General features: G+C 33.1%; 1 protein-coding gene across 2 annotated transcripts in view; it reads right to left on the bottom strand.

The window, feature by feature from the left end:
- Positions 1–7,533: 7,533 nt before the first annotated feature.
- Positions 7,534–13,465, bottom strand: part of LOC308686493 (serine/threonine-protein phosphatase 6 regulatory ankyrin repeat subunit B-like) — a 23,080-nt gene continuing 17,148 nt past the window's right edge. The window contains exons 21-27 of one of the 2 annotated variants that reach the window (XM_081394919.1): positions 13,272–13,359; positions 13,094–13,177; positions 12,811–12,956; positions 12,610–12,692; positions 11,958–12,037; positions 11,643–11,734; positions 7,534–11,236 (exon numbers count right to left, since the gene is read on the bottom strand). In XM_081394919.1, coding sequence (XP_081251045.1) covers positions 11,205–11,236; positions 11,643–11,734; positions 11,958–12,037; positions 12,610–12,692; positions 12,811–12,956; positions 13,094–13,177; positions 13,272–13,359 — 605 coding nt within the window. In that variant the 3' untranslated portion in view covers positions 7,534–11,204. Of the gene's footprint in view, positions 11,334–11,642; positions 11,735–11,957; positions 12,038–12,609; positions 12,693–12,810; positions 12,957–13,093; positions 13,178–13,271; positions 13,360–13,465 lie in introns of both variants that reach the window. The other variant, XM_081394920.1, reaches the window with a different exon arrangement.

The raw sequence follows: 13,465 nt of genomic DNA on the forward strand, positions 1-13,465 counted from the left end.
TAATTAATATTTAGAATTGAAATTTTCCAAAATTAAGTTGGCACAACTCAATTTAAATAGTTAAAAATTAAGTTGACCCAACTCAATAATAAATATTTAGAATAAAAATTTTCCAAAATTAAGTTGGCCCAACTCAATTTAAATTGTTAAAAATTAAGTTATCCCAACTCAATAATTAATATTTAGAATTTAAATTTTCCAAAATTAAGTTGGCCCAACTCAATTTAAATAGTTAAAAATTAAGTTGACCCAACTCAATAATAAATATTTAGAATTAAAATTTTCCAAAATTAAGTTGGCCCAACTCAATTTAAATAGTTAAAAATTAAGTTGACCCAACTCAATAATTAATATTTAGAATTGAAATTTTCCCAAATTAAGTTGGCCCAACTCAATTTAAATAGTTAAAAATTAAGTTGGTCCAACTCAATAATTAATATTTAGAATTGAAATTTTCCAAAATTAAGTTGGCCCAACTAAATAATTAATACTTGGAATTTAAATTGCTCAAAATTAAGTTGGCCCAACTCAATTTAAATTGTTCAAATTTAAGTTGTCCCAACTCAATAATTATTTAGAATTGAATTTTTTCCAAAATTAAGTTGCCCCAACTCAATTTACATTGTTCGAAATTAAGTTGGCCCAACTCAATAATTTAATTGGAATTTAAATTGCTCAAAATTAAGTTGGCCCAACTCAATTTAAATTGTTCAAATTTAAGTTGTCCCAACTCAATAATTATTTAGATTTGAATTTTTTCCAAAATTAAGTTGCCCCAACTCAATTTACATTGTTCAAAATTAAGTTGCCCCAACTCAATTTAAATTGTTCAAAATTAAGTTGACCCAACTCAATAATTAATATTTAGAATTGAAATTTTTTCAAAATTAAGTTGGCCCAACTCAATAATTAATATTTAGAATTTAAATTTTCCAAAATTAAGTTGGCCCAACTCAATTTAAATTGTTTTAAATTAAGTTGGTCCAACTCAATAATTAAGATTTAGAATTTAAAATGTTCAAAATTAAGTTGACCCAACTCAATAATTAATATTTAGAATTGAAATTTTCCAAAATTAAGTTGGCCCAACTCAATAATTAATACTTGGAATTTAAATTTTCCAAAATTAAGTTGGCCCAACTCAATTTACATTGTTCGAAATTAAGTTGGCCCAACTCAATAATTAATATTTAGAATGGAAATTTCCCAAAATTAAGTTGGCCCATTTCAATTAATTTCAGTTGGCCCAACTCAATAATTAATATTTAGAATTTAAATTTTCCTAAATTAAGTTGGCACAACTCAATTTAAATAGTTAAAAATTAAGTTGGTCCAACTCAATAATTAATATTTAGAATTTAAATTGTTAAAAATTAAGTTGGCCCAACTCAATTTAAATTGTTCTAAATTAAGTTGGTCCAACTCAATAATTAATATTTAGAATTTAAAATGTACAAAATTAAGTTGACCCAACTCAATTTAAATTGTTAAAAATTAAGTTGACCCAACTCAATAATAAATATTTAGAATTGAAATTTTCCAAAATTAAGTTGGCCCAACTCAATTTAAATAGTTAAAAACGAAGTTGACCCAACTCAATAATAAATATTTAAAATTAAAATGTTCCAAAATTAAGTTGGCCCAACTCAATTTAAATTGTTCAAAATTAAGTTGACCCAACTCAATAATTAATATTTAGAATTGAAATTTTCCAAAATTAAGTTGGCCCAACTCAATTTAAAGGGGACCTATTATGCCCCTTTTCACAAGATGTAAAATAATTCTCTGATGTCCCCAGAGTGTGTATGTGAAGTTTTAGCTCAAAATACCCAACATAATTTTATTTACAGCACGTTTAAATCATCATTTTTTGGGTCTGTGAAAAACGCACTGTTTTAGTGCTTCTCCTTTAAATGCTAATGAGCTGCTGGTTCACGGCACAGGGGGCGGAGCCTAAGCAGCCGCGAATCCCGCGATCAGAGCTAGAACATGGAAGATGATAATAATAAAACAGACAGTCACAGTAATGGTGTTCATTTCGACCATAAAAATGCCTACAGAGTCAGAGAATATATGCTGTATGGAGTTGGAAAAGGTATAGTTTAGTTTAATTACGATTATAACCTATTTGGCATTGCTTATACACTATTAATGCAAGCCTGCTGTAGGACTCCGTCTGACGATCTAATTGTCTGAATGATGACACAAAATATACTGATGAGTTTAATAAAGTTTACTGTATGTCACACAAAAGATGAAGCATCAGTTTTTCTTCAGAAAATCACTGTTAGAGCTGAGTAAACAGTATAAAAAGTGCATAAGTAACTTACATAAATTTCTGTAGAGTTGAGGGAGCATTTTCTTTGAAAACAAAATGAATCCACCGTCTTCAGTGGCTGGCAGATTTCAAGAGTAAATAGAGAGAGCTATGTGAATGAATACATCCAGCTACAACATCTTCATCGCTTGGGAGATGCTTCGACGCTTCTCGTGAGTGCATTGCTGCAGCAATGGCTGATGTGTACAACTCACAGTGAACTCGATCAGGGCGGGTCTAGGTTATAACGGTATGTCAGTCAACACTCGTGGGCGGGGCCTGTGGCTTAAGTGATGTCACTAAAGCCACATTCTGAAAACGGGTCGTTTGGAGAGACTGCTTTTGATTTATGGAGATAAAAAAAAAGGAGTGAGTGGATTTTTATCACTGTAGGGTGGTTGTGTACACACACTGCCAACACACATTTATGTCCAAACACCATTCAAAAGTGAATTTTGCATAATAGGTCCCCTTTAAATAGTTAAAAATTAAGTTGACCCAACTCAATAATAAATATTTAGAATTAAAATTTTCCAAAATTAAGTTGGCCCAACTCAATTTAAATAGTTTAAAATTAAGTTGACCCAACTCAATAATTAATATTTAGAATTGAAATTTTCCAAAATTAAGTTGGCCCAACTCAATTTAAATAGTTAAAAATTAAGTTGGCCCAACTCAATAATTAATATTTAGAATTGAAATTGTTCGAAATTAAGTTGGCCCAACTCAATAATTAATACTTGGAATTTAAATTGTTTAAAATTAAGTTGGCCCAACTCAATTTAAATTGTTCAAATTTAAGTTGTCCCAACTCAATAATTAATATTTAGAATTGAAATTTTTCCAAAATTAAGTTGCCCCAACTCAATTTACATTGTTCGAAATTAAGTTGGCCCAACTCAATAATTAATACTTGGAATTTAAATTGTTCAAAATTAAGTTGTCCCAACTCAATCATTAATATTTAGAATTGAAATGTTTCCAAAATCAAGTTCTCAACTCAATAATTAATATTTAGAATTGAAATTTTCCAAAATTAAGTTGGCCCAACTCAATTTAAATAATTAAAAATTAAGTTGGCCCAACTCAATAATTAATATTTAGAATTGAAATTTTCCAAAATTAAGTTGGCCCAACTCAATTTAAATAGTTATATTTAGAATTAAAATTTTCCAAAATTAAGTTGGCCCAACTCAATTTAAATAGTTAAAAATTAAGTTGACCCAACTCAATAATTAATAATTAATATTTAGAATTGAAATTTTTCCAAATTTAAGTTGTCCCAACTCAATAATTAATATTTAGAATTGAAATTTTTCCAAAATTAAGTTGTCCCAACTCAATTTACATTGTTCGAAATTAAGTTGGCCCAACTCAATAATTAATATTTAGAATTTAAATTGTTCAAAATTAAGTAGGCCCAACTCAATTTAAATTGTTCGAAATTAAGTTTGTCCAACTCAATAATTAATATTTAGAATTGAAATTTTCCAAAATTAAGTTGGCCCAACTCAAAAATTAATATTTAGAATTGAAATTTTCCAAAATTAAGTTGGCCCAACTCAATTTACATTGTTCGAAATTAAGTTGGCCCAACTCAATAATTAATACTTGGAATTTAAATTGCTCAAAATTAAGTTGGCCCAACTCAATAATTAATATTTAGAATAAATATTTTCCAAAATTAAGTTGACCCAACTCAATTTAAATAGTTAAAAATTAAGTTGGGCCAACTCAATAATTAATATTTAGAATTTAAATTGTTCAAAATTAAGTTGGCCCAAATCAATTTAATTTGTTCTAAATTAAGTTGGCCTAACTCAATAACTAATATTTAGAATTTAAAATTTCCTAAATTAAGGTCACCCAACACAATGATTAATATTTGGTATTTAAAATTTCCAAAATTAAGTTGGCCTAACTCAATTTACATTGTTCGAAATTAAGTTGGCCCAACTCAATAATTAATACTTGGAATTTAAATTGTTCAAAATTAAGTTGGCCCAACTCAATAATTAATATTTTGAATTTAAATTGTTCAAAATTAAGTTGGCCCAACTCAATAATTAATACTTGGAATTTAAATTTGTTCAAAATTAAGTTGGCCAACTCAATAATTAATAATTGGAATTTAAATTGCTCAAAATTAAGTTGGCCCAACTCAATAATTAATATTTAGAATAAAAATTTTCCAAAATTAAGTTGACCCAACTCAATTTAAATAGTTAAAAATTAAGTTGGGCCAACTCAATAATTAATATTTAGAATTTAAATTGTTCAAAATTAAGTTGGCCCAACTCAATTTAATTTGTTCTAAATTAAGTTGGCCTAACTCAATAACTAATATTTAGAATTTAAAATTTCCTAAATTAAGTTGACCCAACACAATGATTAATGTTTGGTATTTAAATTTTCCAAAATTAAGTTGGCCTAACTCAATTTACATTGTTCGAAATTAAGTTGGCCCAACTCAATAATTAATACTTGGAATTTAAATTGTTCAAAATTAAGTTGGCCCAACTCAATAATTAATATTTTGAATTTAAATTGTTCAAAATTAAGTTGGCACAACTCAATGATTATTATTTGGAATTTAAATTGTTCAAAATTAAGTTGGCACAACTCAATGATTATTATTTTGAATTTAAATTGCTCAAAATTAAGTTGGCCCAACTCAATAATTAATATTTGGAATTTAAATTGTTCAAAATTAAGTTGGCCCAACTCAATTTAAATTGTTCAAAATTAAGTTGGCCCAACTCAATAATTAATATTTGGAATTTAAATTTTCCAAAATTAAGTTGGCCCAACTCAATAATTAATATTTGGAATTTAAATTGTCCAAAATTAAGTTGGCCCTACTCAATTTACATTGTTCGAAATTAAGTTGGCCCAACTCAATAATTAATAATTGGAATTTAAATTGTCCAAAATTAAGTTGGCCCTACTCAATTTAAATTGTTCGAAATTAAGTTGGCCCAACTCAATAATATTTAGAATTTATAATTTCCAAAATTAAGTTGGCCCAACTCAGTTTACATTGTTCGATATTAAGTTGGCCCAACTCAATTATTTTAAAATCTGTGAATGTATTGCCATTTTTAATGAACTCCTTTAACTAAGCAGTGACCATATTTCTTTAAGTCCAAGTTCAAAATTAAACTCTATGACCCGCTCCATTGTTCACGTATGGAGCTGTCTGAAACACTGCCAGCGGGACATTAAACATTAAGTGTTTGTCCGAAGTTTTGCGAGGGAACACAATTGTGTTTGCGAGAGAGCGCTTTGCATTCTATTAATAATATGTTTCTGTTTTGTGGTATTCTGTACAAAATAAATCAATAAATAATTCCACTGATGATGGTCAAATGTTTTTGCTCCAAACCTGATTTAGTCAGAGACTTAAATTATAAACATGAGTTGATGTATTTTTTGAATGCAACTACATTAAAGTTGTATCTGTGTTAAGACTATGAAACAAGATGGCTTTATTTCAGGAGTGGAAGATATCAATGACATACAAATACAGATCTGGTATCTAAATGCAAGCAACCTTAAACATCAAGTAATAAAATATTCCTAAAAAAAAAAAAAGTTCCATATCCCCAGTGGTCTGACTTATTCCAAAATAAATCTTTTGGAATGACACTCAAAAGTTTTGCGAGAGAACGCAAAAGCTTTGAAAAATATTTTTCCTCACATTCCATATTTGTCCCTTTTAGGGGCTTTGTATACATGAACCTCAAGGAATATTAAAATGATATATAAAATCCATGTCATGACCGCTTTAATTCTAATTCATGTAAAATATGGAGTCTACCCTGACTAAAGTCCATTTCTCAGACTTAAACTTGCTGTGCAGTTTGGAAAAGCACACAGATCATATACAGTATAATTTCGAGAGAGAGATTTTTTTTTGTAGAATTCCAGATAAAGCATCCATGCATTAATATGATTAGAAACAAATTTTAGCACTACACTTAATAGTTGATTTATTAAAGAAAGTGCAAATGAATGCCAATACAAACACAGCCTATCACAAATCCTGGGAAAAGGCCAGAAATTCTCATTTTAAACTAGACATTGTTTGACATCAGGACATCAGTGATGTGTAAGCTGAATTTGGCAACAATACAGTGAATTACACTTAAGTTATTGAATATTTTTCATAATAAAAATCATAAAAAAATACATTTACAATTGTATATACAATTAAAAACGTTTTTTTTTTTTTTTTAATAAGTGTTGTAGTATAACCATCAGGACAGCAGTGATGTGTGAACTGAATTTGGCAACAATACAGTGAATTACAGTGAAGTTATTGAATATTTTTCATAAAAATCTTAAAAATTATAAATGTACAATTGTATATACAATTTAAAATATATTTTATCCAAAATAAGCGTTGTAGTATAACCATCAGGACAGCAGTAATGTGCGAACTGAATTTGGCAACAATACAGAATTGAATATTTTTCAATAATAATCATAAAAATTATGCAAAAAGATATTTATACAAAATAAGTGTTGTAGTAGCCATCAGGACAGCAGTGATGTGTGAACTGAATTTGATGACAATAGTGTGTGACAGTGAAGTTATTGACTGTTTTCTTAGTAACACTTTTCGGGTTTTGCACTTTGCAGACGGTCCTTTCGGATCTGTCTCTGGGCCGCCTGCGCATAGAAATCGATGTATTTTGTCCACTGCGAGGGAAAGCTCGTTTTAAAGAAAAATAGGTTGTAGCTGCTTGTCTACATTACTACGATTAAAAAATGTTTTGTGTAGTAACAACGTTTAGCTCAGGAGTTATTGACCCGGGAAGTTCGAATCTGTGAATTTATTGCCAACTTACTCAACAACTATATGGGTGTAACAATATATCTCAATACAAAAATGCAACAATATGTATCGTGAATGACAATATGTTGAGTATAGTTCACCCAAAATTAAAATTGCTGTGTGTGGGGAAAAAAAATCAAGTTTACAGAGTTTTAGAGTCAGTAGCCTACATTAAATTACTATATCTAATGTTGAATATAATGTATAATAATGCAATGGGAGGATATATGTGGGTCCTGATAATGCTAAATGTCTTATGTTAGGCTACCTAAAAAGTGCAGTAGGGGTACATTATCTAGTCAGTGAAACAGTGCCAGCATATTATCAATTTAATTATTATCATTTTAATCAACAGTTAATTTTTTTTTTTACCATATCTCTTGGAGTATCGCAATAATATCGTATCGTGAGTTCAGTATTGTGATGTATCGAATCGTGACATGAGGGTATCGTTGTCCCCTAGAAACCAGAGAATGTCTAAACTAACTCAGAGGACTCAGACCTCCTCATCGCTAGAACTTGCCCATAGAAATAAAATCATTCATCCTTTCACACTGCACTGCACTACACCGTGCACACAACACACTGAAATGTTGCAACTTCAACTTCACAGATATGCTGGTTGGAGTATCTAGTGGAGCAAAGTATATAAAGCGGGAGGAGTTGGATCGGTCGTATCCAACCTCGCCCCCTAGATCACGTGATCTGCATCTCATGAAGTTTGCGCGATATTATCACCGAATTATGACTGACCCTCCCTCATTTGCATTTTATTTTTTATTATGGACACAGGAGAACAGGGACTTGACTAGAAAGAGCGGCTCAGATCCCACCCCTCCAAAACAGTCCCATTAGAACTTACCTGATGATTGTCTAATTTTTATGCAATATTAATTTAGCTTTATTCAATATTTAATTAGAGGCTATTAATATGTTTTTGATGGATCTTTTGATCTGATACTTTAAACTGTAACAATAGGCCTACTGTATAGTGTTCATGCTGAAAAACTACAATATGAAACTGGTTAAATACAATGCATTTCACATAAGCATGAAAATTCACTGAATGAAATTAATATTCATGGATAAATAATAATAAGAAAAGACTACACAAAACTCTGTTAAAACATTTTATATAATAGTCATACAATTTATATATTTATAAAAAAAACTTGAGCTGACAAAGAACCTTCAAAATCAGAATGGAGGAAACCACGATCTAGATTGTCATACATTTCAAAGCTTTTTTCCTGTTATAATACTGTTTGACACCATTCCTCTGCATCCTTCCAAACATAATCAATCTAATTTATTAAAAGAAAATCAACCACGTGCTTTTGTAATAAGACAGTTGTGTGCAATTTTTGCTCTGGTGATGATAATGTCCATGAGCTGATATGTACAAAGACTATTTCCTACTGTAAATCACACACTCGTAGGCACAAACATCAGGACTTGGTAAAAAAAACATTGGCTTACGATTGGCAGGTGTGTCCCAGACTTATCTTCACATCTTCAGACTCTTTCATTACACTCTACATACACACAAATGCACACTGATGTAATCTAACAAAACTCTGAAAATGCAGAACAAGGCACTGGACACCGAGAAACTGGCACATTGTGGACAAAGGCAAACAGATAAACAGTGGTTTACATTTTCATTTAGAATTTTCTGGAAAGTTTCTGACCAGCAAGATCTTAAAACATCATCTTCACTAAAAGCTCTTCATCTTTCGAAGCAAAATGGATTCAAATTTGAAAGCAAATAAACACTCTTGCTGAGATCCCCCAAAAGCATGTTAGAAATCTGTTTTAAAAGGATTAATTTTCAACCAGTGCAAAAGAAAGGAAAGAAAAAAAGGGTAGGTTACTCATAGTTCTGGATTCAATGTTAAATTAATAGTTAACCCCAAAATGCAATTTCTGTCATTATTTACTCCCACTCATGTCTCTCCAAACCCTGGTGTTGTTTTTTTGTTCATGGAGCACAAAAGGAGAAGTCTTCTAAAGCCCTACAATAATTTTGAGAGGAAGAGACTGATAACTTTTGTGACTTTATCAGTGAGGTCACTGAATCAGTTCAATTAGTGAACAAATCATTCTTTTGAACTGGTTATTTTCAATGATTTGATTGATTTGATTCACAAAACAAACTAAATGATTCAGTTCTTGAGTTCAATTCACTAACGCAATGATCCAGTACCAACAGCTCACTGAAGAGGAGCTCTTTCTCAGACAAAGCTTTCATTTGAATTCAGAAGACCTGGAATACAGTACATAGTTCTTTTTGGAGGTATTTCTGTCATTTTTGGAGCTTTACAGAGCCGATGTACAGAAAGAGCCACATTTAGGTTTTTAACAACATGAGTAAATAATGACAGAATTTTTATTTAGGGATGAACTATTCCTTTAAACACCCATTTACTGCTATACATAAGTGCATACAATTGTAGTACCATTGTTATCTAAATGTAAATAAATATTGGCACAGGCTTGAAAACATCCTGGTTCACATAACATGCCATGTCCTCTCACTAGAATCTAAAATTCAACCTGAATAGAAGTATTATTTGAACACTGTGTCTATGTCTGAGAAGGAACTGAGTGACAAAGTGTCACTCTCCAAAAGCGTCAGACTTAAGATTAGACCATCAAGGCCTAGAAATCTACTTATATCTATAGCATAAAAATGCTCTTCTTTACAAAATAAATCTCAAGAGCCTTCTATTCACAATGAGTCAAATTCAATGTGTAAAGTACAACTGGTGTACGATCTGGACAATGGAAAACAACGGATTTTCATCACATTACAATGGGTTTTATGGACTTACAGTCAAAAGGCTGGAATACACTACACAACTTTTCAAATCTAAACAGATTTTAAAACATAGGCGTCATACGCTTGCAGACTTTGTAGATGGTTACAGAGAAACACTGGGCATTATACACAAAAATGAGGATCACACACTTACTAGATTTTAAAATCACTCCGAACACAATAAACTCAAAGAAACATGCGCCTTGTTGGGAGATGAATGACAAATGAAAACAATGTGCTCTGCTGTAAATTCGGTTCAAAATATCAAACATGTTTGATATTCTCAGACTGGATGGAATCTTATGGTGCATTCCATTTAAGTGGGAAGTTCCAAGTTCCAAGTAGGAACTTTTAAGTGGAATGCCCCCTCAAGTCAGAGTTGCAAATGGGAAACTCTGGGAAACCGCAACAACCCTGACTTCAGAATCCAATATGGCGGCTCAGCGCATCGACCATAGTAAAACAGGAGTACTATATTGTTTATTAGCGTGTCTGTTTGTCTGTGTCTCAATAAAGTCAGTTGTCTGTGCCCATCATATACAAAGTGATTTTTTGTCAAGTCAAATCTGCACACTGGCTCTGACTTTTGACAAATTGTCCAGACTTAAATCAGCAAAAATCTGTGCCAAAGTCATGTAGTGTATTCCAGCCTTTGCTCTTAAAAATAAATACTAAGTGATGTTGATGCAGTGATGGCAATTCCCCTGTTGTTTCAAAAATGTGATTTCTTGGTTCTTGATTGGTCCCACAGTGACAACAGGAGTGAAATGACTGTGACCTAACCTTGTGCAGGGTTTGTGCTCTCAAAAGTCCACAGATTAAGACAGACCACGCCACACTATACATTACCGTACTTCAAGCGTGAGAAGTTGGTCAACATTTGGCGATCTCAATCATCCTGTGTTAAAGTGATTAAAATGGCTTTCGAAAAAAATCTCCTGTGCAAACAAGTGTGGCAAAACAAAAGCGTACCAAGTGTACTATGTCATGTTTCATAATCTCTTGTTATAGAGGCTGCGCTCCATTATCAAAAATCTGTACAACTTCTGTATGGTTCATGACAATATGTGCTTTGATAACTATGAAGGGCGCCTCTAGAAGGAGCCGGGGTCAAAATGTCTCTGAGTCCGAGTCATTTTCAGTGGTCGTGCCCTCGCTGGAGGGACCGGAGGGGTCCCTTGGACTGCGGGGGCCTTGGGGACTCTTGGCCTGGCGGGGCAGAGATTTCAGCAGGGCGCCTGGGGAAGGAGTTCCAGAGCTGCAAGGGGAGCAGAAAGGCATCATGGTAGCCAGAATGAGAGCCAGGCAGTCAGCCACTTCCCTGCTGGGAGCGCAAGCCAGAGCAGGGGTGAGACCTGCGTGGAAAGACAGCCAAAGAGCGAAAGAGACAGGATAGCAGAAAGAGGTGAAGGGGGGGACGGAGCAGTGGAACAAAAGGACAGTGGTGGGGAGGTGATTGACGAAAGCGGCATTCCATTAGTGCCTCGCTAGTCAGGAAGCCAAACACATGGTTGGGGGGCAAAAGGGGACACGCATGACACCGTCAAAGCTTTGAAACACAGCCACAAGCTTCTACGGCACTAATAAAAGAAGACTGGCATAGACAGATGCACATACACTGACAATCTACGCATGAACAAAATCTGCTGAGATTTCAGACGCACCATTCTCATCTAGCACTTGAACGCTGGCCCCACGAGAGAGCAGCTCTTGCACTGTCTGCTTCATCCCGCTGCGAGCAGCCAAATGGAGAGGTCTGAGAGGGTGAATGAGAAACAAGAGAGCGAGAAACAAGTGAGGATCAATTGCTTCTTTATTAATATATAAGAGCATGGTGCTAGCAACGTCAAGGTCACAGGTTCGATTCCCTGGGAATCCATGAACTGATAAAATGTATTCCTTCAACGCAATGTAAGTCGCTTTGGATAAAAGCATCTACCAAATGCATAAATGTAAACATAATATGGAAGGGAACTCACGTTTGCAGTGCAGCGTTTGTAGCAATGAGGGCAGATTCTGGAATTTTTCCAAGAATGAGCAATGCACATTCCTCCATTCCCTGGAAAAAAAGCAGACAGAACAGGAAAATCATCTTTAGAAGACATCAGGTAATGGATTAACAAAAACATTCAAAAATACTGTCTGCAATGTTTGTTTTCATATCTGGCATCATTTTTTGTTTCATAGTAATAATAAATATTAGTAATATTAATGGAAACCCCATGAGAACGGTCATACATACATTACAAATTTCAACATTTGTTTTTAAGGAGGCCAAATTATTAAATACAAATTAAATATGATTTCGGAGTCAGTAGATAATATGAAAATATTAGTTTTTTTTATGTTTGATGTGAATATACACATTTTTTTCCATGAAAAATCTATAGTAAAAGTTGCATTAAAAATGGCACCACTTAGTTAATGCTAAATATGATTTTAACATCAAATAAAGCTTAAGATAAATGTGCACACATGGGACCATTCCCAGATGCCAGGCCTGGGATTTGATTTGATTTATGTCATATTATGAAATGATAATGAAAGATCACTGCACCACTGCTGAAACTATAGGGTAAACTATAAAATTATAGGGACTGATGAACCTGGCATGCAATTGGCTCTACTTACATTACTGCAGGCTAGATGAAGTGCTGTATTGCCCTTCTGGTCAGTCAGACTGAGATTCACATTGGCATCAGTAAGCAGAGCTTCTGTTTAAAACACATGCCACACTTTGCATAAGTGAGCTCATTTTCATAACCCTTTTATACAAATGAACAGAGGCATAATGCAAAAGAGGAGAAGAAAAACATGGTGAAGAATACATACCTACAACCTCAACTCTTCCTTTCTCTGCAGCCATAATCAGTGCACTGTGCCCTGATTGGTCAACATCATTCACAGATGCATTATGGGCCAGGAGCATCTGAACACAGTCAATGTGCCCAGCGAATGCAGCAGCATGGAGAGGTGTCCTGATAAACCGAGACAACAGTTCTTCTTTAAAATAATTTCCACTGGCTCATGTTTATTATATTTGCTAAAATTTTGGAGCTACTGTAGGTACAATTCTATTATATTCTATTATCTCTAGCATAGGACTGTTACTAACCTGCCCTTGGAGTCTTTGCAAGTTACAATCTTTGATCCCATGGCTTCTAATAAAAGGGTGGCACAAGTCTCATGGTCATTGACCCTGTAAAGCAGAGGATTCAGAGACAGACAAGTTGAAACGGAGAAGAAAAGTGCAACAGATGACAGAGATGAAGACAATCTCACAGCAGACATACACAGCGCAATGCAGCGGAGTGAAGGGGTTCCCATCAAACTGACGAAAGTCTTTTTGTTCGAGTATGACCTCCACACAGCCTTCGTGACCTATAACACAGACAATGCTAGTCCACCATACTTCAAAAATTGCATTCTGTTTACTCATAATTAAAAGCATATTGTTAAACTCATAATGGAGACTGCTAAAACTAAC

The sequence above is a fragment of the Scardinius erythrophthalmus genome, assembly GCF_964197995.2.
Source record: "Scardinius erythrophthalmus genome assembly, contig: HAP1_SCAFFOLD_325, whole genome shotgun sequence".
In the NCBI taxonomy this organism is placed as follows: Eukaryota; Metazoa; Chordata; class Actinopteri; order Cypriniformes; family Leuciscidae; genus Scardinius; species Scardinius erythrophthalmus.